Source organism: Sarcophilus harrisii, chromosome 1 (genome assembly GCF_902635505.1).
Source record: "Sarcophilus harrisii chromosome 1, mSarHar1.11, whole genome shotgun sequence".
Classification (NCBI taxonomy): Eukaryota; Metazoa; Chordata; class Mammalia; order Dasyuromorphia; family Dasyuridae; genus Sarcophilus; species Sarcophilus harrisii.
This window is the reverse complement of record NC_045426.1, coordinates 53,246,834-53,274,267: the sequence shown is the minus strand read 5'-3', so window position 1 is coordinate 53,274,267 and position 27,434 is coordinate 53,246,834. Positions and strand designations below refer to the sequence as shown.

Below are 27,434 nucleotides of genomic sequence, written 5' to 3'. Positions count from 1 at the left end.
AGGGAAATTATACAGTTGTTCAGTCGTATCCGATGCTACTTAATTAGCAAAGGTAGTGGAATGTTTGCCATTTCCTTCTCCAAAGTGTTCCCATTTTACAGATGAGGAACTGCGGCAAATAGATGTCAAGTGCCTTGCCCGGGGAGTACGCTGAAAAATGTCTGGGGTTTGAAGTCAGATCTTCCGGACTCCAAGCCCGATATTCTACCTACTGCACCTAAGTTACTATTATTACGTGAAGTCTGTATCCCGGCAGTGCTTAACGCTGCTCCTAACCCCGCGCTCTGCCCATAATCAATGTTTAAACATAAATGTCTATTGCAGTGAATTGAATTATCTCTTTTGTCCTGGCCTTTGCTTTCCTTGCGGCGAAAGGCGTAGGATATCCTGGCTTCTCCCTCACAGAGCTTAAAGCACGAGAGAGCGGAGAGAAGACATGAATCTCTAGATTCCCAATGACCGAAGCGGCAGCCCTGCTTGCACAACCAAGGTAGGTCGGGATCTGTAGCGGTAGCCGCGGCGTGCTTGACATTGATGGGCCGAGTTAATGGCCTGTCAAGGTTCTAAGCTGCCCTTCTGTACAATCGGAGCTGCGGGACTGTAGTCATGGCATCCAATTTTACAACACACTGCTCGAAGCTGCCACAGCCAGCTAGGAGCAAAAAAGCACCAGCGCTCAGTCGGCCTTCACACTTCTAAGGTTAAAAACTCACTTATTAATCATCAAACTCTGATCCCAAATTTATTACTTATACAGTTTCCCTCTATTTTCCACCGCGTCACCCATTCTCCTGATGATACACCATCCCAACACGATGGCCCTACTCACAGATCTGATGCTACATAAAACTCCAGGTGCGGGAGCCTCTCGCGATTCTTGGGCAGATGAGCCGGTGTGAAAAGCACAGGCCTGGAAATCAGAAATCTTGGGTTCTAGTCCTGCCTTTACCGCGGTGTGACCTCGGACAAGTCAGCTGCCTTCTCTCGGACATCCTTCTCTGATCTCTTCCCTTCATTTGAAACAAAGAGAGCTGGGGTGGGCCACATTGTCTATCTCTAAGGGCCCTTCTAACTAAAATTCTTGGAGACATCCACTGTTACTGAGTTCTTAAGAGTCGCAAGGACTGAGCAAGGTGGATAGCCTACAGGTGGGAATACTTTCTGGAATACTTTCTGGACTTTCATGCTACCCTTGGGGAGCTGAAGTTCCTGTCACTCAGGGAATGGTTTATAAGATGGATGATGATCCCCAGCAATCACTAGACTAGTTTGCAATGAAAGGTAGACAGCCCGGCAAAACTAAGGGAAATCTTAAATAATTACAGATAAAAGTACCCTTGGAGATCAGCTAGTCCAAGTATCTGATTTTACAAAGAAGGAAAATGAGGTAAGGTGACTTGCTGAAGGTCACCAAGGTGGGAAGGAGAGCCAAGATTTAGACAGTTGACTCCAAATCTGTTTGGATCCTGTGAAGGCAGAGCTATTGCATAAGAAGGTGGCAATGTGGGAAAATTAAGCCTCTGCTCTATCATTATATATCAGAATCTTAAAGACTTCTTTGTAACATGTGAATCGATATCACAAAATCGGTAACACCCAGTGTGCCTCTCCAGGATTTTATTTTTAATATTCAGTCTGATTTCATTCCTCACCCTCAGGCACTTTGTATTCTAGTAATGGACAAGTAAAGGACCATACAGTTTTTCTTCCTTCAGCAACATTCAACAAATATTTATTAAAGACAGCCATTTTGCAGGCTGTCCTTATATAAAGTTTTTGTTGATTTTTTAATCCCCTGCCCTCAAGGAGTTTACAGTCTAGTAGGGGAGATAACTATGACAAATTCAAATAAAAACCATCTTCTGGTGAACCTTTTATGAAATAAAGTAAAACAAAAACAACAACAAAGCACACATACATAAAGGAATAGAATTCATAATAAGCACAATCCTAAGTATGGAGATGGGAATGAGAATGGACAAAATCTTGATCAGAAATTGGAAAAGTCAAAGGTATTGTGTGATGTTTTATATTAAAAAAAATTATTTGTAATAGCTACTAAGTTGAATTGTTTTTCTTCCTGGTCAATGTTAGATTTATAATCTATAATTTTTATAGCATAAAAATTTATATTTATATAATATAATTTAATATATTTACATATTTGATTGGAATAAGTTTAATATTTTAATACATTATATATAATGTATATTAATATCATTTTATTTATAGTATGCATTACATACTATAAATACAAATAAATATGAATTGATTTATAAATATTTTATATACATATAAGTATTTATAAATAAGTTTAAAATATATATAATAAAATGAATATTTATTTTAAAATATTATATAGTTTATAATATACAATTTTATAACATATTAACTTTTAAAAAAAATGAGAGCCACAAGCAAAAATCACTGTTCCCATCATCTTAACCTCACTTCATTTGTAAAACAATTCCTCTTCTCTCCTCCACCTAAAATACATTCCTTTGTCATCTCATCTTTCTTAGATTGGATCAGTTCACAACTCCACCAACAGTGAATTAATGTCTCATTTTCCCCACATATCCTCCAATGTTGGTTACTTTCCCTTTTTTTTTTTTTTTTTTTTTTTTTTTGTCCTATTAGCCAATCTAATAGTTATAAAGTAGTACCTCAGAATTGTTTTAATTTGCATTTCTTGCTGTTTGACCCTGGGCAAATCACTTAACCCCAGGTGCCTTTCCAAAAAAACAAATAAGAATAATAATTTGCATTTTTCCAAATAGTGAGTTAGAGACTTTTTTTTTCATATAGATATAGACAGCTTTGATTGTTTCATCTGAAACCATTTCGTATATTTTTATGATTTATCAATTGAGGAATGTCTCTTATTTTTAAAAATTTGACTTAGTTCTCCATATGTTTGAGGTCTTTATTAGAGACATTTGTTTCAATTTGTTTTCACAGTCACTATTGCTAATTGTATTTCCCTTAATACTATTCCCACACCCCCATTTATTCCTTTTTCTATCCTTTTACCCTGTCTCTCCTCAAAAGTTTTGTTCTTCTGAATAACTCCTCCCTTAATGTGCCCTTCCTTCTATCTCTGACCACCTCCTTCTCTGACCACCTTCTCTGATCCTCTTCCCTTCCTACATTGGTAGGGTAATTATTATTTGATAAATAATGGGGAACTATTGAAAGTGCTTGAGCAGTGCAGTTCATTTGTCCTTCATTCTTGAAGACAAGGGGATGATGCTATGCCATACAAGTGATTGCATTTAAGTGAGTTAATCTGAGTTATCTGAGTGATCTGGAACACAAAGACACATGAAATGGGCCTTCTAGAATGCAAAGGCATGCAATCTGGGTGATCTAGAACACAAAGGCACTTAATATAAGTGATCTAGAACATCAAAGGCACATGGATCAGGTGATGTAGAACACGAGACATGTGATCTGTGGTGATTTTGGTCCGGGTGAACTATAACACAGAGACACTCAATCTGAGTGATCTAGAACACAAAGCATCTGGGCAATCTAGAACAAAAAAGCACTTTGATCGGGTAAGCTAGAACACAGACATGTGATCTGGTGTGGTTGATCTGACCAATCAAGAACACAAAAACACACAATACAGGTGATCTAGAACACAAAACATGTAAAATGGGATGGTTGGTCCAGATGATTTAGAACACAAAGCCATGTGATCTGGGGTAATTGATCCAAGTGATCTAGCATACAAAAGACACTTAATCCAGATGATCTAGGACACAAAGCCATGTAATCTGGGTGAGTGAATCTGGGTGATCTAGAATGCAAAAACACACAATCTGGATGATCTAGAACACAAAGACATGATCTGGGCAATCTAGAATAAAAGACATGGAATCCAGGAAGGCAATCCAGGACATGTAATTGAAAAGACATGTAATCCAGATGATCTAGAACACAAAGATGCATAGTCTGGGACAATTACTCCTGGTGATCAAGAATGCAAAGACTTGTAATCCAGATGATCTAGAACACAAAGGCATGTATTCTGAGATAGGTAATCTGGGACAGATAATCCTGCTGATCTCAATTTTTTCTAGATTATTCTCCTTTTCTAGATTCTTTCCTGGATCCTATCTCTAGAAAATTGTTTTCTAGATTCTTTTTTGATGCTCAGTCTTTCCTAGATTGTTTTCTGTATTTTCAGTTTTTCTAGACTCTTTTTTTGGGAAAAACACTCTTTCCTAGACGGCTCAATTCAGAAAAACTCACTCCTAGATTATTTTCTTGAGCTTCAATCCAGAAAACACTTTTCTAGAATATTTTTCTAAAGCTCAATCCACAAAAAGCCTTTTCTTTCCCTAGATTCTTTTCTGGATCCTCTCTCTAGGAAAAAAAACTCTTTTCTAGAACTTCACTCCAGAAACCACTCTTTTCTAGATTCTTTTCTGGGCTTTCTCCTTAGGAAAAACTCTTTTCTAGAGCCTCAATCAAAAAAACTCTTTTCTAGATTCTCCCAAAAAAATTTCTACAGCCTCAATCCAAAAAAACATTTCTAGATTCTTTTCTAGAGCCTCAATCCAGAAAAATTTTTTGCTAAAATATTTTCTGGAGTCTCAAATCAGAAATTTTTTTCCTAAATTTTCCTAGATTCTTTTCTGGAACTTCTCTCTAGAAAAACTTTTCTAGATTCTTTTCCAAAGTCTCAATCCAGAAAAACTTTTCTAGATATTTTCTGGACCCTCTCTTTAGAAAAAAAAATTTCTAGATTCTTTTTTTAGAGATTCAATCCAGAAAAACTTTCTAGATTCATTTCTAAAGCCTCAATCTAGAAAAAAAAATTACAGATTCTTTTCAGAATCCTTGATTCAGAAAAAACTTTCCTAAATTTTTTCCCTACATTCTCAATCCAAGAAAATCTCTTTTCTAGATTCTGTTCTAGAACCTGAACCCATAAAACTTTTCTAGATTCTTTTCTAAAGCTTCAATCCAGAAAAAACTATTCTAGATTTTTTTCTAGGTTCCTTTATGGATCCTCTCTTTAGAAAAAACTTTTTTCTAGGTTCTTTTTAGAGCTTCAATCCAGAAAACCTTTTCTAGATTTTTTTCTATATTATTTTCTAGAGCCTCAATCCAGGAAAAAAAACTTTTTAAAATATATTTTCTAGATTCTTTTCTGGCTCCTCTCTCTAGGAAAAAAACCTCTTTCTAGATTATTTTCTAGAGTCTTAATCCAGAGAAACTTTTTTCTAAATTCTTTTTCAGAGGCTCAATCCAGAAAAGATTTTTGTAGATTTTTTCCTACATTCTTTTCTAAAGCCTCAATTCAGAAAAACTTTTCTAGATATTTTCTAGATTCTTTTCTGGATCCTCCCTCTAGGAAAAAAAAAAAAAAAAACCACTGTTCTAGATTCTTTTTTAGAGTTCAATCCAGGAAAAAAAAAAAAAAAAAAAAAAAAAAAAAAAAAACCTCTTTCCTAGATTCCTTTTTGGAGTCTTAATCCAGAAAAAAATTTCTAGATGTTTCTAGATTCTTTTCTGAATCCTCTCTCTAGGAAAACCCCTCTTTTCTAGATCCATTTCTAGAGCTTCAGTTCAGAAAAAAACTCTTTTTCAGATTCTTTTCTGGAGTTGCAATTCAGAAAAACTTTTTCTACTTTTTTTTTCTAAAGCTTCAATTCAGAAAAAATTTTCTAAATTTTTCCAGCTTCTTTTCTAAATCCTCTCTCTAGAAAAAAACTATTTTCTATATTCTTTTTTTAGAGTCTCGATCCAGAAAAAAAAAAAAACCTCTTTTCTAGATTCTTTTCTGTAGTTTCAATCAAGAAAAACGTTTCTGGATTTTTTCTAGATTCTTTTCTGGATCCTCTCTGTAGAAAAAACTTTTTCTAGATTCCTTTCTAGACCTCAATGCAGAAAAACTTTTCTAGATTTTTAAAGGAGTCTTTTCTGGATCCTCTCTCTAAAAAAAAAAAAAAAAAAAAAAAAAAAACCAATTTCTAGACCCTTAATGTAGAAAAAACTCTTTTCTAGATTATTTTTCTGGAGTCTTAATCCAGAAAAGTTTCTGGATCCTCTCTCTAGAAAAAAAAAATTTCTAGAGTCTCAATACAGAAAAACATTTCTAGATTTTTTCTAGATTCTTTTCTGGATCCTCTTTCTAGAAAAGTCTTTTTAATATTCTTTTCTAGCACCTTAATCCAGAAAACAGCCTTCTTTGATTCTCACCAGCTGAAAACACTGTCTATCTCCTATGATTCTTCATTTCCTCTTCAGTGGGGCTGCTAGGTGGGGAAGTGGACAAAGTGGATGGAATTCCTAGAGTCATGAAGACTCATCTTCCTGAATTCAAATCTGGCCTCAGACACCTATTAATTGTGTGATCCTGCTAAGTGATTCCATCCTGTTTGTCTCAGTTTCCTCATCTATAAAATAAGCTGGAGAATAAAATGCTGAAGAAAACTTTTGTGGAGAGTCAGAAACGATACAATATCTATTACTCATTTGCTTATCACATTCTCACTTAAATTATTATTTTCATCCTTCTCTACAAAATTGAGTACTTACTGAGAGACCATATCTTCCAAATTGCAGGTATTTAAGAAAAGTATCATGATGTTGAATATTTCTGAACTTCCATTTTCTGATGAGAGAACTGCATAAGCCAATGACTAAACCAAAACTAAAATTCAGGTTTCCTGAATGTTATTCTTTTAGAATGTCAGCCTTGATAGGACAAGACCAGGTTTCCTTTAGGTTCTGCTTGACTCCTGATGGTTTTAGATGAAGTCGACCATATCACCTCCTCTTACCACAGGTATCCCATAAATCTCTGTTTTGAACTACTTTATCAAAGAGATAAAAATCAAGAAATAGACTGGAAAAATGAGCAAACAACAGAAAAGATTTCTGACCACAGAAAATTACTATGGTGTGACTAGGAAGATCAAAACACAAACTCAGAAAAAGATAACAAAGTCAAAGTTCCTATATCCAAAACCTCCAAGAAAAATATGAATAGATCTCGGACCATGGAAATGCACAGAAAGGATTTTGAAAATGAAGTAAGAGGGGTAGAGGAAAAATTGGGAAGAGAAATTAGAGTAATACAAGAAAATAATGAAAAATGAGTCAACAACTTGTAAAGGAGACACACACATACTCACACCCACATATACACCTGAAGAAAATAACTCCTTAAAAAACAAGTCAAATAGCAAAATAGATTACAAAAAACCAATAAGGAGAAAAATGTTTTGAAAACCAGAATTGGTCGAATAGAAAAAGAGGCAGAAAAGTCACTGAAGAACAAAACCCCTTAAAAAGTAGAAATGGCCAAATGGGAAAAGGTACAAAAGCTCACTGAAAAAATAATTCCTTAAAAATATGAATTGAATAAATGGAAACTGAATTGATGAGAAATCAAGAAATAATAAAACAAAACCAAAAGAATGAAAAAATAGGAAACAATATGAAATATATCACTGGGAAAATAATGACCTGAAAAATAGATCCAGGAGAAATAATTTAAAAATTATTACTACTGTTAATACTATTACAACCTTAAACCCATGATCAAAAAAAGGGAGCCTACTTGTCACCTTTCAAGAAATCAAGGAAAAATACCCTGATATTCCAAAACCAAAAGATAAAATAGAAACTGAAGAGTCCACTGATCACTTCATGAAAATTCCCAGGAATATTATAGTCAAATATCAGAGCTCTCAGGTCAAAGAGAAAAATATTGCAAGCAGCTAGAAAGAAACAATTCAAGTAGCATGGAGTCATAGGATAACACAAAATTTAGTAGCTTTTACATGAAAAAGATCAGAGGACTTGGGATATGATATTCTGGTGGGCAAAGGAATTAGGATTATTCCTAAGAATCACATTGAGTATAATCCTAGGGGGGAGGAGGGGAAAGGGGAGAGATGAACATTCATTAAATAGAATATTTTCAAACATTCTTGATGAAAATACCAGAGCTAAATAGAACATTTGATTTTCCAATATAAGACTCAAGAGAAGGATTAAAAAAAAAGGAGAGAGAGAAAACAATCACAAAAAGGTGAACAAGAAAGAGAAATCATTAGGGATTGATGAGTTTAAATTGTTTATATTACAAGGGAAATGATATTTGTAATTAATGAGAATTTTCTCAGTGTTAGGGCAGTTAGTGGAGTATAATATAAATAGACAGAGGGCATAGGTGTGAGTTGAATATAAAGGGAAGACATCTTAAAAATAAAGGGGGAGAGGAAAGCACTGGGAGAAAGGGAAAAGGAAAGGTATAATGGGGCAAATTATCTCACATAAAAGAGGCAAGAAAAATCTTTTACAGTAGAGGGGAAGATGGGAGAAGGTGAGAAAGAGTGATTGAGCCTTACTCTCATTAGAATTGGCTCAAATAAAGAATAACAAACATTCAGTTGGGTATAGAAATCTGTCTTACCCCACACATAGAGAATTGAATCAAATTTATAAAAATAAGATCCATTCCCCAATTGATAAATGATCAAAAGATATGAATAATTTTCAGATGAAGTAATCAAGCTATCTCTAGCCCTGTTGGGGGGGGGGGGGGAACAATGCTCTAAATTCACTACTGTCTGGAGAAATGTAAATTAAAACAATCAATGAGGTACTACCTCATACCTATTATATGGGCTAATAAGACAGAAAAGGAAAACAACCAATGTTGGAAAAGATATGAGCAAAATGAAATATTAATGCACTGTTGGTAGAGTTGTGAATTTGTAACTATGCCCAAAGATCTACAAAACCATGCAGACTCTTTTGCCCCATAGATTTATTAAAATGTGTTATTAAACATTAATCTTTAATTTAATTTGATGTGATATCTGATATATCTAGCTAATCCACTGATCTCAAAGAGCTACAAAACCATGAAAACTCTTTTCCCCCATAGATTTGTTAAACATTAATATTTTATACAATTTGATGTGATATCTGATATATCTAACTAATACACTGATCTGTTTTGCCTATTAGCAGTTAATTTTTTTTTACAATTTTACTTTAAAGTTTGAGTTCCAAATTCTACAGCTCCTTCCCACCCTCTTCCCCTACCCCTGGAAGATGGTAAATACTGAGATATAGGTTATGGATGTGCAATTATGTAAAATATTTCTGTAGTAGTCATTTAGTATAAGAAAACTCAAAGAAAAAAATGACAGTAAATGAAAAATAGCATGCTTCGGTCTGTATTTAAACAAAATCATTTCTTTCTCTGGAAACAGATAGTAAGCTTCATCATTAGCTTTTTAGAATTGCTTTGGATGTTGCCTTACTGAGAAGTTAAGTCATTCACAGTTCTTCATCAAACAATATTGCTATTACTGCATACAACATTCTCCTCATTTGTTAACTTCATTAAGCATCAGCCCATGTAAGTCTTTCCAGGTTTTTCTGAGACAATCCTGCTCATCATTTCTTATAGTACAATAATATTCCATTACAATTACATTTCACAGATTGTTTAGCCATTCCCCAGTTGAGGGGCATCCTTTTAATGTTCAATTCTTGGTCACTACAAAAAGGTGCTATAAATATTTTTGTACAAATGTATCCTTTTCCCTTTTCCCTTTTTTTTGGATGTCTTTGCCATATAGACCCAGCAGGGATATTCATGCATACCCCTACTAGATCTGTATTCAAAAAAGAGATTAAAAAAAAACAAAAAGGAAAAGAACCTATATGTACAAAAATATTTATAGTAGCTCTTTTCTGGTGGCGAAGAATTGGAAATCAGAGGGAATGGTCATCAACTGGAGAATGACTGAACAAATTGTAGTATGTGATAGAATAATTATTGTACTACAAGGAATGATGAGCAGGATACTCTGAGCAAAACCTGGAAAGATTGACATAAACTGATGCAAAGTAAAATGTACTATATACAAAATAACACTAATATTGTAAGACGATTAGCTGTGAATGACTTAGCTATTCTCAGCAGTATAATTATCTAAGACAACCCTGAATGGACTTAGGATCAAAAATGGTATCCATCCCAGAGAAAGGACTGATCATTTTTGAATACAAATTAAAGTATCTATCTATCTATATATATATATATATATATATATATATATATATATATATATATATATATATATATATTTGCTGAGGCAATTGGGGTTAAGTGACTTACCCTGGGTCACACAGCCAGAAAGTGTTAAGTGTTTGACACCAGATTTGAACTTAGGTCCCCCTGCCTTCAGGGCTGGTGCTCTATCCACTGCCCCACTTAGCTGCCCCCATACTTTTTTTTAACTTTATTTTTCTTGAGGTTTTTTGTCAGTTTTGTTTTACAGTATAACTAATATGAAAATATGTTTCGCATTACTACATCTATGTCAAATTGCTTGTCTTCTAAATGAGGGGAGTGGGGAGGACAAAAGAAAGAATTGGAAACTCAAAAGTTTTTAAAATGAATGTTGTTTTTATGTGAAATGGGGAAAAATACTAAACAAGCCTTAAAAATGTTTTTTGATTTGAATTGAAGTTCTACTTCTTGAACTGGCATATTATGAGTTTTTATTTATTTATTGTTTTGTTTTTATTTTTATTTATGTATATATTTATTGGCATTATGATTTTTGACTGCCATCTTTTTCTAAGGATTTGCCAAGTTCAGAAAATGATGAATTGCCTATCAGAGGATGTATAGACAGCCACAGAAAGAAACAGAAATGAATTCTACTTGGTTCAAGTATTTCAAGGCTACCAAGAAGCCAAACTTTAAAATGCCCACTTGCCGCCACCGTATTTTCATTTCACCGCCCTCACCAGAAATACCATGCTCCCCCATTACCAGTGAATCCAAGGTTCTAGTTGAAACTGCCCCTTACCTTCAAGTGGATTCTTCAACCAAATCCTACCCAACAGGAGACATTAGTCAGGAAGAGAAGCAGATAGAAGATGAAGATGAGGTGCACAAATGGCTGATGGAGAGGCTAAAAACAAATAGAGAGTTGGACACTTTTGTGAACCTTGAGAAATGGATCTATAATAAACCCAGGACGACAAAGTTAGAGAACCGACTGTTAAGGAGGATTTACACCGAGCGGGAGGAAGAACTGGCTGCCCAGAGAGCCGCTCAAATTGCTCCTGTTGAAGACATGGTGAGCAGTTCCATTTTTCAGATGAAAATTTTTTCACCCATTACATCAATTGATTGTAAGCCCATATAAAGTAGGTAGGACAGGGATGATTATTTCCTTTTTGCAGAGGGAAAAACTAAAGCACTTAAAGGTGGTCATCAGTACCCAGTTGGGATCTAGAAATCAAGAGTAAACAAATTCTATGAAGAGGACCAATGCCTTTAGCTTACACCTTCCTTCCAGTACATAACTCAGGGTTTCCACCAGTGGTGACAAGTGACTAGGATAACCCAGAATCCTCTGTAGAAGAAAAGTAATTCTATTTCATTTGACACTATAAAGGATATTTTCATTTTCAATTGATATAATCTATCATGAAGCAGCTTGGCATTATGGGCTTAGAATAAAGAAGTCCTGAGTCAAGTTCCTGTCTTTGACATTATTAGTTTATTTCTTTGAACTGGACTTTTAACTCCTCTTAGTCTCAGGGGACATTTTAGGATTTATGGAAGTCATTGTAATCTAATTTGGTGAAGTGAGTTGCCCAAACTGTATTCTTATAATGGATAGGTAAGGGCAAGCGTGGGGAGACAGGATATTCATGTAGGGAAAATTATAAGCAAAGACACAAGAGTGGGAGCCTTCATTTCATGTCTTGACAAGTGACTATGAGAAGGTGGCCCAAGTAGCTCATCAGATGAAGTGGAAAAGGCAAATTACAGGCAGATCATGAAAGACAGGCAGATTTCCTTCTAATTAAGGATTCCAACAAGAATGGGAATTCAGAAAACACCCACTAGTGTTCTTCGGAGTCGTTATTCAGTTCCTCTTTGATACCCGTAGTTAGGGTGTCTTGTTGGTCAAGAGATGCATTCCATTGGCTCTGGCTCTCAAAGAACCAGGAACTGGTTCTTGTCCCCCAACAAGTCATTCATTTTCTTGTCTCCTTTGATTTTTTTCAACAGACAGCTTTCGGGCGACCCTGCCAAGGTATTCCCACAATCGTCATACCTGAACCCTCATGCCTGTCCGTTCTGTTTGAGCATCTGTTATCACACAGGATCAGAATACTGGAAATGTTCTGCAAGGGAGTGTGTGACCAACAGATCTCCAGGGAAGAGTTTGTGAAAGGAATGAAAAGAGTAAGCTGATGCTGCTGGGTGACTAGAAACTATTGTTCTTCAGAATCAGGTTCTGGGGAGCCTTGAATCAGCTTGCTGAGCTGTAAAAAGGAAGCACAGGTTTGTGCTGCAGTTCAGACCCTAAGAAACAGTTCTGCTTCATTTGGATGGGTGTACATATAGTATTTGCAGAACAATGGCTTCTTTTAGAAAGAATGAATGAATAGAAGAGATGAGAGTCAGTCAGCCAACGGGCATTTATTAAATATTTTACTATGTGCCTGCATTGTGCTAAACACTTGGGTAACAAGAAAAGAATATATAGTATAAAAATATAGTATATTCACACATCTATTTATAGTATAAATATATGGTATGTGCTAATATGGATGTATATACCATATATTTATGGTGTATGCTGACATAGATCCATATAGTTATATAGTTACACATTCTATTTATTCTATTTATAAATACATATACTATATATACACACTATATATAGGTATGTGCATATACTATATATGGATATGTATATAGTCTACATATTTATACTATATATGGATTTGTGGATGTAATATTTTATATATATAGACTAAATGTACACTCTACATAATACTTAGCTGTATATATACACCATATGTTTATGCCATGTTTGTACACACACTATAAATTTATACTATATATTTGTTATGTGAGCCAGAGCACTGGATATTTGTTTTTCCTATTATCACTTATCCTTTAAATGGGGATTTTGCTTCTATATTCAGATTGGTGCTCCTCTGACTGAACGAGAGTTTGAGGATGTGATGATCTATTTAAGTTCCTTGAACAAGAGCAACAAAATCTACCGGGAAGACCTGATGACTTCATACAGACGCTGGCTTTCTACCAAGAAAAGTGATGTGCACCAGAGAGCTAGTAAGAAGCCAGGATGCTGGTCCTCATCCTTCTGCTACTCTAAAGAATCAACAGACATTTATCAAAAACTTATGATGCACCAGGCACTGTGCTGGGTCCTCAAGAAATTCTTTCCTCTTAAAGTCAATCAAGTGCCAAGCATTTATTATATTGAATCTAAGCACTGAGGGAAAGGCAAAGAATGAAAGAGAGAGTTAGTCCCTGCCTTCAAGGCTCTTACAGTCTAGTGGAAGGGAGTGGGGAAAAGGGAAGCAGCTTTACTGGGGAAGAAGGGAAGAAGGCACATAGGAGAAATATGTTAACAGTTCATTGGATTTAAAGCAGCATGCTGGACTTCCTAGACTTCTGTCCTGCCATAGACATTGTATCCTAAATCTTCCACAGAATCACAACATTTATAGTTGGAAGCAGCTCTCTAATCTATTTCTCACCCTCCATTTTGCTAAGTAAGAAAGCAATGGCTTGCCAAAGGAGTGATACATGTAGAGGAAGGAGTATTGAAAAGTTAACCTCAGTTTCAGAACCCAGAAGTCCCTTCTAGCTCCAAATCTATTGTCCTACTTAACTCTTAAGTATAGCCTTTTAAAAATTTTTGTTTATACTTTAGTCCTTAGCTTAAATGATAATTTACCTAAGAGTTTATCTGTAAATTGCCTGAAGACCACTTTTTAAAGTTTCCCACAGCATCTACTTCAATGCTTTGCCCATAATTAATGTTCAGTAAATATCTGTTGATGAATGGAGAATGCCAGGTAAAGCAGAATATTTCTTGGCCCTTTCTCCTGCTCTTCCAATTGTATATATTATTATGAGATACTTCTTGTTCTTGATTTTTCCCTCCTCCCACTTCAGATATAAGCTACTGGAAAAGATTCAAACGTGCCACAACGAAGAAGGGTTTGCCTTCCCCATCCTCCTCTCCAAAATTTTTGGAAGTGCCTCCAGTTAACACTGATCCAGATAGAATGCAGATGTCCTATGAGGATATGGAGGTATCTGGGAAACGGTACAGAGAGCTGAGGCGACAATCTAAGGTAACTTTCCAGCCAAAGAATTGTCTGTCCTTTAATTATTCTCAGGCCAGTAAAGAGTTTAAAAGACAAAATAGGGTCTCGGCTTGCCTCTCTCATCCCATGTCTATGAAAAGACTGTTTTCTGGTTCCTTCAAGGCCAGACTAGCAAGCAGCATATATTAGAAAAGGTCTTAAGGGCAACATACTGCATGGATTTTGTAGAGGCTTCAGACTACAGAGGGCTCAAGTTTTTACTTTGGCAGTAATTAATGACATTTATTGAGGGCTTACTGGGCCAGGCATTGTACTAAGTGCTGGAAATAAAAAAAGGTGAGTCCTTGCCCTTAAGGAGCTTACAATCTAATGGGGGGGATAACAATATGGAAATTAATATACAAAGCAAAATATATGTACATACACAAACACAGGATAAATAGGAAATAATTAATAGTGGGGAGGCGTTTAAATTAAGAGGACTTGGGGAAGGTTTCTAGTAACTAACTGGTGATCTTGAGAAAGTCACTTTACTTTTCTCCTATGTTAGTTTCCTCATGTACCAAATGGAGACAATAATCTCTCTCCTGCCTGCCTCAACTCATGGCAATCACACACAACATACAAGGTTCAGTTTTGTGTTTGTTTTACCAGTTACATTGTTATTCATTGTGTATATTCTTTACCTGGTAGAAAGATACTTTTATCTTTACCTTACCTGCAAGGTAAGAAAGAAAAAAAACCCCACAAACCCATCAACCTACTATGCAAAGGAAGGGATAAAAGGCTAGGGACTAAATTGTAATTTCCTTCACAAAGGGAACTTCCAGATGAGGAAATTCCCCCCCTACTAATCCATGTCAGCACCTCTGCAAATTGTAGTCTTTTGAGAGTGACTGACAGTCTTGAGGAGTCAGTAGCTGGCTGAATTTATGCTGAAGAGGAAATGACTAGCCTGGGTCACACATTCAGGTTTTTCCTAGTTCCAAGGTCAGCTCTCCATCCACCATGACCCTCATGCAGATGAAAAGGATTGGTATTTATAACGTGCTGTTGATGTTACCACTTTTCACTTCTAGCTTCTCTCCTTTACAGTAAACTGGAAGTTTCTTGGTAGAACATTGAATGCCATGGACTGGGATTCTAGAATACTGATTTCATAGTTGGATATTCTGGAACACTGATTTTCTTTTTTTTTTTTTTTTATTTTTTATTGTATTTCATTTTGCTAAATATTTCCCAATTACATTTTTTTTAGATTCATTTTTTAAAAGTTTGAGTTCCCCTTACTCCAGCTCTTCCCCCATCTACTCAGAAGGCAAACAATATGATACCCATTATACATGGGCATTATACATGCCATCTTGCCAAAACAAAAAAAGGCAAGGAAACACAACGTGAAAAACACTATGTTTTATTCTTCATTCAGTCCATAAATTTTCTCTCTGAGGTGACAGCAATTTTCATTATTGATTCCTTTGAAATTGTCATGGATCACTGTGTTGATCAGAATAGCTAAGTCTTGCACAGTTATTATTATAACATTTTTGCTACCATATACAGTTCTATTCACTTCACTTTGCATCAGTTCATATAAGGGTTCCCAAGTTTATTCTTTCTCATTATTTCTTACAGCACAGTGCTATAAGAAAGAAGCATAGTAAGTATAGTGTTACATATATGTGCTCTCACACAACCACCTTATTATATATCACAATTTGCTTAGCCATTCCCTAATTGATGAGCATTCCCTCAATTTCTGATTTTCCTTTTCTTTTTCAAAATATTTTATTTTATTTAATAAAATTTTATTTTATATTTTGTTTTTAACATCATCTTTATTTTCAAGCGTATTCCTCCCACTCTCCCCTACTGAGAGGGAGCTGTTGATTGTTTTTAAAAAAGAGGAAATGAAAAAGCAGTTAATTAAAATTAACCAATACATCAGCCAAGTGTGAGATCATGTGCAGCAAAGTATGAGAACATGCAAAACCATGACCCCCAGTCACTGCAGAGAAAGAATCATATATGATCTCATTCATGTCCAAGTTTGGATCATCATTATACAGTACTAAGTTTTGTTTTGATGCTTCCCCCCCCCCCCCAAGGAAGACAGGTACATTTTCTAATTTCTTTTTTGGATTAGCATTCAGTGGCTCTGTGCTCTCTGTTTCTCTCTGTCTCTGTCTCTGTCTCTTGTTTGTCTGTCTCTCTTGCCTCTCCCCTACCCTTCCCTCCCATTGTGTGTCTTTACTTCTCCTTTTTGTTTGTATTTCATTTTCTGGTAGAACACTGATTTTCATGGTATGGTCCTGATAGGAATCTGTCCCAAAGTTATCCAGAGAAAGTTCTCCAGGACTTCAGGAACAAAGGATGAGGCTAGGGGTTAATGGAATGGTTAATTGAGTTCTCAGTGTCCCCCAAATAAACTAACATATTTTTTTCTAGGGATTACAATGGAGAAATGTCTGTTTTCTTTTACCTTTGACAGAAAAAAACCAATCCTTTGTTGTTCTTGGAAAGATATCGCCTAGTACGAACTGGCATCAAGCCTATGGATGACCATTGCCTTCCATCCACTCTTCTGGATGAATTTGGGGAGCTGACTAATGCCTTCCGACAGGCTACCTTTTTGGTCTACCTGAAGTGTGTGAAGGCCTGTGAAGACTATCAAATCCCACTGACTGAAAAGACCCTTATGAAAGGCAAGGTGGTGAGAATGGGCAGGGAATGAAATTCTGAGATGCTGGGTTATCAACCCACCACTTTGATAGACCTTAGCTCTTCCTTTGGTTAAAACACTCCTAACTAAATACTCTAATTCTTTAAGAATCTTGCCAAAGCAACAACAATCAAAGGAAGGTGACCTACAAAGAATATGAACAGATAATTTTCAGATGAAGAAATTAAAACCATTTCTAGTTACATGAAAAAATGCTCTAAATCACTATTGATAAGATAACTCTGAGGTACCACCTCACAGCTATCAGAATGGCTAAGATGACAGGAAAATGTTTGATAAATGATAAATGTTTGAGAGGATGTGGGAAAACTGGGACACTAATACACTGATCCAACCATTCTGGAGAGCAATTTGGAACTATGCCCAAAGGGCTATCAAACTGTACATACCTTTTGACCCAGCAGTGTTTCTACTGGGCTTGGATCCCAAAGAGATTTTAAAGGAGAGAAAGGAACCCACATGTGCAAAAATGTTTGTGGCAGCCCTGTTTGTAGTGGCAAGAAACTGGAAATTGAGTGGCTGCCCATCAGTTGGAGAATGGCTGAATAAGTTATGGTGTATGAATGTTATGGAATAGCATTGTTTTATAAGAAACAATCCGCAGGATGACTTCAGAGAGGCTTGGAAAGACTTACATGAACTGATGCTGTGAGTGAAGTGAGTAGAACCAAGAGAAAATTGTACACAGCAACAACAAGATGATACAGTGATCAACTGTTGTGATGGACTTGGCTTTTTTCAACAATGAAGTGATTCAGGCCAGTTCTAATAGATTCTGCATCCAGAGAAGAGACTGTGGGGACTGAATGGGGATCATAACATAGTATTTTCACCTTTTTGGGTTTGTTTGCTTGCTTTTTTTTCTTTCTCATTTTTTTTTTTTTGCCTTTTTGATCTGATTTTTCTTGTGAAGTGTGATAATTGTGGAAATATGTATAGAAGAATTACACATGTTTAATATATATTGGATTACTTGCTGTCTAGGGGAGAGGGGAGGGGAAGGGAAGGAAAAAAATTTGGCACACAAGGTTTTGCAAGTATGAATGTTGAAAACTATCTTTGCATATATTTGGAAATAAAAAGTTATTATTAAAAAAAAAAAAAGGAAGGTGACTTAGCTTGACTTTTAAGCAGCCCAAGACTGCAGATTTAACCTCCATGGCATTTCTGGTATCATTCTCCTTCTCTTCAGTCCTCTTCTCTTCACTCACACAGTCAACAAAGTAGTTAAAATATTTATCACTTTCTTTGGACTATTAAAATAGCCTTCTAGTTGGGCTTTATTTCTTAAGTCTTTCCCTACTCCAATCCATCCTTCAGATAGCTACTATAAAAGTGATTTTCCTAAAACACAAATTTTTGTTACTCTCTTAACTCAGTAACACTCTAGTGACCCCTATTACCTCTACTAAGGTCGACAACAAATTCCCTTATTCGACATTTAAAGTCCTTTACAACACAAACCCTAGCTTTATATAGCCTTATATATCATTCTAGTCATATATATAATCAATGGTAATTAGAGAAAAATTCACAGAAGCATAGAGTTTAGAGTTGGTAGGGACCAAAGAAGCCATAAATAGATCTTTTACAGATTTCCTAAAAATAGTCAGCTGCTTCCCTCATCAGAATGATGGCCAATGTCTTAATGTCCATCACAATGGCTGCTGTTCAACATCATACTGCTTCAAGCAACTGCTCATAAAAACTCCAGTGAAATGGTCAGCCAAATAAAGCCAATACATCAGAAAAACGAATTCCCCACACCTAGCTTCTCCATCTTCTTCAAATTATATCTCAGAGTGAAAGGACAATAGTTCTCTGCACTACAATTCCCACAAATCTTGGGGATTCTCAAATTATTCTCAAGCCATTCTTAGACGTCTCCCCGACCTGTATGTTGTCTCCCACTATAGAATATAAGCATCTTGAGGACAAAAATGGTCTCATTTTTGTTTTTGTAATCCTAATGCCTGGAGCACTGAATTTTTAAAATGCTTGCCATTTGGTTTACTCAAGAATGTGAACATCTTGCATCTGTATTCTATAGTTTGAAGTTCTAGTACATAGAATTTTGTGAACTGAGATTCTAAAACATTGGCTTTTTTTTAATGAGATTTTCATTTATATCTTTTGTCTTTATTCCTTCCTTTTCCTCCTTCCAGGAAGCCATACCATATAATAAAAGATTTAAAAAAATAGAAAAAGAAAAATAAGTTCTGCAAAACCAATATATTGAATATGTGTGAAATACACATAAATATATTGAAAAATCTAATATTATGTGAAATGTCTCACATCTGTGGATCCCCCCACTTCTGCAAAGGAGTTGGAGGGAAGCTGTCTTTCATGAGATGGTCTCACTCAGATGATCTCAGGATAAGAATGTGACCCAAAAGACTTATATGAAGTATAAATTTGACCTACTACTATATATGAAGTGGGCTTTGGTGAAGCACTTCCTCAATATGGGTTAGTTTTCTAGGTCATTTCAGTAAAATTAAATTAAATCCCAATTAGGGAGCATGGTAGAGTAAATGTATTTCAGATTCAAATGAGGTCCACTAAAACTATTCTAATGAGCCCCATAGATTGCATATTGACTTAGAAAACTACCAATTAACATTATCTGAGTTTTATTGTATTTTCATTAATTTTGTTAAACATTTCCCAATTACATTTTAATCTCGTACTGGCTCCTGCACACCGACTGTTGTGGCAATGACCTAAGTTGTGTGTTTGATATCTCTGGGATAATGGATAGAGAGCTGCCTTTGGAGCCAGGAGTTCCAGGATTCAAGTCTCGCCTATGAAACGTTCTATAGGCAAGTCATTTATTCTCTCAGTCCATCGGAAGCATGAAATCAATCAGTTAGCCAATGTGCATCTGTCAGGTGTTTCCCATGCACCAAGCACTGTGTTAGAGATTAAATATTCAAAGACAAAAGATGGAACAGACCCTGCCCTCAAAGAACTTTTAATACTTGTTGGATTGGATTGGTTTAGGAAGCAGATAAGGGAAGACCCCTCCATCCAGAACTTGGAATCCCTTATCTAGCTAGATTCTTAGAAAAGGATTCCCCCACATCCTAAAACCAACGAGCACCCTGTTAGGGAAGCCTTTCCCAACCTGTTGCTTTTCTCTTGTTGACAGCTCTACTTTACCATGGAGACAAAATTGTCCTGGAGAAAGATCATGTTCTCAAGCTCAGGCAACCAGGAGGCTATTATGATGAAATAAAAGAACACACACCAACTATGGCCAAGTACCATGTGATCGATGAATCGACAATTAAGAAGTATGTTCAGCTTTGTTTTGAGCTTCTCCAACCTTGCCTCCACCTCCATTGTGACCCTAAGCCAGCCGTGTAACTGCTCTCAGCCTCAGTTTCCTCATCTATAAAATGGGGATAATAATAGCACCCACTCCACAGGGTTGTTGTATAAGGATCAAATGTGATATATGTAAAATGTCCTACAAACATCAAAGAGATGTTAGTTATTTTCCCTTGTGGCTCATTTGAGAGATATGGACTGGGGGCAGCTAGGTGGTGCAGTGGATAGAGCACCAGTCAGGATCAAGTTAGTAACTAGGAGGACCTGAGATCAAGTTACTTAACCCCAATTGCCTCAGCAAAAGAAAAACAAAAACAAAAATAAACAAACAAAAAAGATGAGACATGTGGATTGTCTCTACATTGGGCTACTAAAGCTGTGGATCTGAGGGCTTTTACCTTATACTAATACCTAACCTGGGTTCCTCTTTCTTCAAACTGGGGTCCCAAATGTTTGACCATGAGCTAGTGGTGGACTGATGGAGGATAGCCATCTATATGCTGGAGATGGCCTTGGGTCTTGGGGAGAAGAAAATAATATTCTTAGAGAAGCCTGAAGGCAACCTCCACCTCTTCTCCCAGTCCAGGTCCTGGGATGCTGATCTTTTGAGTAAAAAATGGCAGGCACCAGCCTTTCTTATTGACTTCTGTCCCAGCAGTTGCTATCCTATTTCTGTGCAGGGGGTGAGCTCATGAAGCAGGTAGGGTAGTGTAGCAGAGAAGTGTACTGGGGGCAAGGAGTATGGTGCATGGCCATGTGTCATGTTTTTTGAAAGAAGATATGCCTTTAGGGCCGTTTCTGATATTTCTCTCAACAAGGCAGAACCCTCAGTTTCACTCAAGAACTGAAGAATCCCTGGGGGAGCCTCCTTTTGTCCTCTATTAGATGCAGCTCTCCTCTCCCACCCCCCAAAAGCTGCTGGGAACTTGAATTTCCTCCCCTTTTAACCAGGAGCTTTTTTCTTTCACTTCTTCCAGGAAACCACCAAAGCCAGTTAAGAAAATGAAATTTGGAGAGTTTGAGGCTCTGAGCAGGTCTGTATGAACAGACAGGTAGATCACAGAGGCTGTGTGTGTGTGTGTGTGTGTGTGTGTGTGTGTGTGTGAGAGAGAGAAGAGAGAGAGAGAGAGAGAGAGAGAGAGAGAGAGAGAGAGAGAGAGAGAGACAGAGAGACAGAGAGACAGAAGAGAGAGATTATGAGGGTGGATGTACGGACACTGGAAGCCTAAGAGTGGGACTAAGTGTCAATCCCTATCGTGAGTTTAAATGATGTGCAAAGAAACATCATGTGAACAACCCCAGGTGTTGTGCAGCTACCCTCATCCTGACTGTGGAACTCTCGGGGAAATGTTGGGATAGGGGTGCAGGCGAAGTTAGAAATGGAAGAATATTCAGATACAGTGTAAATGGTGGGTAATTTGGGGGGAAAGATGCTGGCAGGGGGAGTGGGAGGAAGATATCCAGGAAATGTCTCCAGCAGAAAATAGGATGTGAGATACTTGAAGAAAAAGAGGGTAGCAAGGGAGGAGTAGTGGCTGCTTTGGGGAGAGGGGGGAATGTCTTTTCTTCTATCCATCTCCTCTGAACATATTCATCGGCTACTTTTTATAGCTGAAAGAAAGATGTACCAACCTCCTGATGTAATTTAATCCCCTTCCAGATATCAGGCTGATGGAAGCACCCTGGGCTAGAAGTCAAGACACTTGGGCGTTAGTCCCAACTTTGTTATTCACAAAGTTATTCACTAATAACTTTGTTAGAAGGCAGTGGGCTACAATGGCTTTGGAATCAGTGGAACTGGGTCCAATTCTAGTTCCGATGCTGATTTCCATGGGATCACAGGCAATCCACTTCTTCTCCTTTGCCCCTTTTTCCTTATCTGTAAAATGAATTTAAAGAATTGGCTCTGAGGGAACCTCTGGTTTAGAACTATGGTCCATTCTCATCCTGGGTTTTAGTTTCTTCATGAAATTTTGGCAGTTTTCAAATTCCCTCCTCCTTGGATGAAATTCTGATGATTCTCCTTGGTGAATCTATGGTTCTAGGGGAAGAAAATCTGTAAGGAATCTCCACTCAGGCTGAGACACTCAACTCCCTTCCTCCCCCAAAGCCACTGGCAGCACCTTTGACAGGCTTGAGAGGAGGATAAAAAGAGATATTTACATTTGTCACTAATTCCCTGTTGTTAAGTTATGGTAAAAGCCTTGAAAAGTAGGCTGAAATTATTTGGAGATTATTTGTGCATTCTAATGAGCCATGAATTCCTCATCCTTGGTTACCATAAAATTACCTGAAGTTGGTTATTGTGAATCCTGGGATAGGAGTGGAAGTAGCTTGCCCACAGCCAGCAGTTGGGAAAGAGCCAGTGTCTGAAATGTACCTGCTGCCCCAAATTGGGAGCTTGGGAAGGCACTGGACAACCTTCTATGGACCTTGGCCCACAACATCAATCAAAAAACCCAAACCAGCTGACATCCTTTTATCCTTTCTCAATATCAACCACCTCTCCTTTTCCAGTTACATGTGCACATCTCCATATCCTAGGGCTTAGTAAAACTTCCTTTGTGAAAGGGACAGGTCAACAACTGTCTAGGGCCTACTGCATTGAGAATCCGGGTTCTTCCTTGATTTATATCCTGGTTAAAGCTCATAGAGTTGTAAATAGGTATCAGCCATTCCAGAAGTAGTACCTTCCAGGCAAACTGCTCTTTCTAACTTCCCTTCTCATTTTACTTCCTAGGAAATTCATGCGCATATTCCATAAGTCTTATGGTGGGATACAGCGTACCCATCCCAATTTCTTCTGGCCGGGCCACCTCCTGGATAAACTGCTGCTATACCTTCCTGACAAGAAGTGGGAAAAACAAATGGTTCTTTTCAGCCGGGTGGACAAGAAGTCTCCGGTCTATCCAGTCAGAAACCATCCTAGAGATTGTTGGCCCGTTTCTGATGCAGGCTATGTAATCTCTGGAGAGTTTGATAAATATAAAAAATACTTTTAATTGTATAGAGATTGGAAGACCCAATATAGCAGCAATATTGGCTTTATTGTCCATTAGGCTATACAACATCGCTGCATGAACCTACATCTAGTATCAACCTTCTTTCCATCTTCCCAAAGCTGGGGCTGAAATCACAGAGACAAAAGATATTATAATGAGTATATGAGGAGGAAAATGATCAATAATAAAAATTATAAGACATTGGACCAAAAACTCATTGTTTAAAATCATATCTTACTATATCAGATTACAAATCACAATACCTCAATAAATCCAAAGATCGATGTTTTTTTTGGGGGGGGTAAGAACTCAACATTTGCTCAAAAATTGCTGAGAAAACTAGAAAGTAATTTGGTGGAAATTATGCATAGATCAACATCTCACTTATATACCAAGATAAGGGTAAAATGAATAAATGATTTAGGCATAAAGGATGATATCATAAATAAATAGGGGAGCATGGAAAAATGTACCAGTCAGATCTATGGATAAGGGAAAAGTTCGCAATCAAACAAAAGGAGAATTATGTGATGCAAAATGGAAAATTCTGATTTCATGAAATTCAAAATAAAGACAGTCAAAATCATTAAGAAAGCAGACAACCAGAGAGGAAAAAAAATCTTTATTGCAAGTTTCTCTGATAAAGGCCTTATTTCAAATATGTAGGAAACTGAGACAAATTTATAAAAACAAGAGTCATTCCCCCATTGACAAATTTTGGTTAAAGGATATGAACAGGCAGTTTTCAAAAAGAAATCAAAATTATCAATCATCACACAAAAAAATAGCCCAAATCATTACTGATTATTGCTTTTATTTGTTTATGACTCTATATGATCTCATGGACCATCCGTTCTGTCTTGCGGTCTATCTGAGTTCATGTTCATTGTTTCCATGACACCATCTTTCCATGTCATTCTCTGCTGTTCCTTTTTCTTTTGCCTTCTATTTTCCACAACTCAGAGTCCCAACCCAGTGAATTCCATCATCTCATTATATGTCCAAAGTATTTATATTTCAGTTTTAGTATTTGACCTTCCAATGAATAGCCTGAATTAAGTATTGATTGATTTGACTTCCTTACTATTCAAAGACTCTCAAAAGTCTTCTCCAACACCACAATTCAAAAGCATCAATTCTGTGACATTCAGCTTTCCTTGTAGTCCAGCTTTCACAATCATGTTGCTACCAGAAAAAACTGTAGCTTTGACTATATAGATCTTTGTCAACAAAGTGATGTCTACTTTTTACACAGCTAATAAGTATCTGAGATTAGATTTGAATTCAGGAGGATGAGTATTCCTTGTTCCCAGTGTGTGGGACTGGCAACCCCTAATTCAAAATGACTACTCAGAGATTTCTCAAAGTGAAGATCAGAAGCTTTATTAGAATCTTGTGAGAAGCGGGCAGTCTGCTCCCTGGAGTCTCAAAAGAGACCAATTTTAACAAAGGCTTAGAGATGATTTAAATAGTCAAAAACCACAGGAACCTGTGGCCCCTCCCTTTATCTGGTTAATTTTCACTGCCTGCTCATGTGGAAGTAGCAAAGGATTGCTAAATTCTAGTCAAGCCAATATAGTTGACTTATTGCAGATGTGTTTGCCTGAGTTTACTGTGGTCAGCTTGTTAACAATGTTTGCAAATGTTTGCTTGAGCTGATATGAGCACTCTATTGTGACAGTTGTACAAAGAATTTCGTTTTTCCCAAAACCATCAGACCTTCATAAACTAAAATTTAGGTTATAGGTTCAATCTACCTTAGTTAATGATTTTATGAGAAACCATATAATCCCTCACAATAAGGAGATTTATTTAGAGGTAAGTAATTGATTAAGCCAGAGGGGTTAAAGATTTCTAAAATAACTAAGGAGATTTAGTTTACCTCAGGCTTTCTCAATCAACAAATAGAGATAGTCAGTTTGAAGGCTTCTCAAATATCTCCAAGCCATTAAATTATTAGTAAGGTTCTTCTCTAAGCAGTTGAGTAAAGGTCAAGGGTTTATCTCTTAGATGTTTTGTGCTGGTAGAGCAAGAGCCTTAATGATTAACAGATCCTTGGTGTTGAGTCTTGAATTACCCAAGGTTATTATTCTGAGAAGTCCTCAGTTTCCCCTTTTGCTCACCAGTTCAGTACTCTATCCACTGTACCACTTAGCTACCCCCACTACTGATCAGAGAAATGCAAATTAAAACACTTTGAACTTACCATACTTGCTAACATGACAAAAAAAGAAAATGACAAGTGCTGTAGGAAATATGGAAAAATAGGGGCATTACTGCATTGTTGGTGGGGCTGTGAACCAGTCCAACCATGCTGGAGAACAATTTGGAGCCATATAAGAAGAATTCTAAAACCCTGAATATCCTTTGACCCAGCAATATCACAACGAGATCTGCATCCCCAAAAGTTCAAAGAAAAGGAAATATGATTTATTTATACAATAATTTATAGCAGCTCTTTTTGTGGTGGCAAAAAAAAAAAAAAAAAGAAATTGAGGGGATGACTGCCAATTAGGAGACAGCTAAATAAATTGTGGTATATGATTGTAATGGAATACTGCTGTGTTATAAGAAATGCAAGCACAATGGTTTCAGGAAAACCTGGGATGACATATATGAACTGATGCAAAGTGAAGTGAGAAGAACCAGAAGATCATTATACATAGTAATAGCAAGATTGTAAGGATAATCAACTATGAAAGACTTAGTTCCTCTGATCAAGATAATAATCCAAGACACTTCCAAAGGATCCATGATGAAAAATGCTGCCCTCTTCCAGAGAGAGAACTGATAAATTTAGCATATGATCAAAACATACTTTTCTTTTACTTTGTTTTCTTTTATTTTGTACATGTTTTCTTTTACAACATGGCTAATATGGAAATATGTTTTGTATGGCTTCATATGTATAATCAATATCAAATTGCTTACCTCCTCAAGGAGGGGAGGGAAGGATAGAATTTAAAATTCAGCATTTAAAGAGTAATTGTTAACATCTTAGAGAAGAGGAAGTGGAAGTAGAAATAGAATTTGGGATTCAAAACTTTTTTTAAAAAGTTAAAAATTGTTTTAATATGTAATTGGGGTAAAAAAATTAAAAATTGTATATTAGATTTTTAAAATGATTGTTAAAATTTTACATGTAATTACATAAATATTAATATATGAAATATATTTATGATAAAATTATAATTTATAAATTTATAACATGTAAAAATATAATCATTTAAAAAAACAAATCATCAGCACCCTTGCAAATCAGTACATTCTAACCAAATTAGTTGAAATTTTTTAAAAAATTAACATTTTCTGCAGCAAATATTTCCAGCAGATTTGCCTTGGATTTGCTTGGTTGGATTTTGCAAGACTAGGGGCCTAGGAATATTGATGCAGAAATATCCATAATACTGACAATGCTCATCTCATTTCAAGGTCTTTGTAAATGTGCCAAGGAGAAGTAATCACTAGTCCAAGAGGTAGAAGACTTGAGATTATGGGAGCTCTTTATCCCCTAGAGTGATTTGTTACCTCAGTTCTTTCATCTGGGCTATTGATTGACAGCTTGAATTGAATGTGTGCAAATTGCTTTACTCTTTGGAAAAGGAAATATGGTAACTTCGTTCAGGCTTCTTCCCGGTCACCTTGATTATATACTTGCTTCAATCTATTTCCCTCTTAACATCCATCTACAACATGGGTACTTGGATACTACTGGTGCCTCCATTTATTGGATCTGGCTTCTATAAATTTATTGTTAGCGTTTTCCATGTACTCATCTTGTCCCCTTGATGTGATTGTCCATACATTCCTTGAGAATAAAGACCATCAGCCCTTTTTGTAGTGGCTAGAAACTGGAAATTGAATGGATGCCCATCCATTCAATGGCTAAATAAATTGTGATATATGAACGTTATGAAATATTATTGTTCTGTAAGAAATGACCCGCAGGAAGATTTCGGAGAGGCCTGGAGAGACCTACATGAACTGATGCTGAGTGAAATGAGCAGGACCAAGAGATCATTATACACTTCAACAACCATACTATATGTTGATCAGTTCTGATGGATATGACTCTCTTCAACAATGAGATGAACCAAATCAGTTCCATTTGTTCAATAATGAAGAGAACCAGCTACACCCAAGGAAAGAACTCTGGGAAATGAGTGTGATCTACAACATAGCATTTCCAT

At 36.4% G+C, this 27,434-nt stretch overlaps 1 protein-coding gene and 1 long non-coding RNA gene across 2 annotated transcripts; one reads left to right on the top strand and one right to left on the bottom strand.

Annotated features, from left to right (window-relative positions):
* On the top strand, positions 1-23,494 carry EFCAB12 (EF-hand calcium binding domain 12). Its single transcript, XM_031955511.1, has 9 exons — positions 1-490; positions 10,633-11,135; positions 12,080-12,256; positions 13,006-13,156; positions 14,009-14,190; positions 16,655-16,868; positions 20,061-20,205; positions 21,220-21,276; positions 22,983-23,494. The coding sequence occupies exons 2-9, from the start codon at positions 10,674-10,676 to the stop codon at positions 23,242-23,244; spliced, it is 1,650 nt and encodes a 549-aa protein (XP_031811371.1). The 5' UTR covers positions 1-490; positions 10,633-10,673; the 3' UTR covers positions 23,245-23,494.
* LOC116421852 lies at positions 683-15,236 on the bottom strand. The gene is made up of 3 exons (XR_004232415.1): positions 15,031-15,236; positions 10,863-10,967; positions 683-1,010 (listed from the first exon to the last, which is right to left on the bottom strand). It is a non-coding gene; the product is annotated as an uncharacterized LOC116421852 (long non-coding RNA).
* Positions 23,495-27,434: the final 3,940 nt, after the last annotated feature.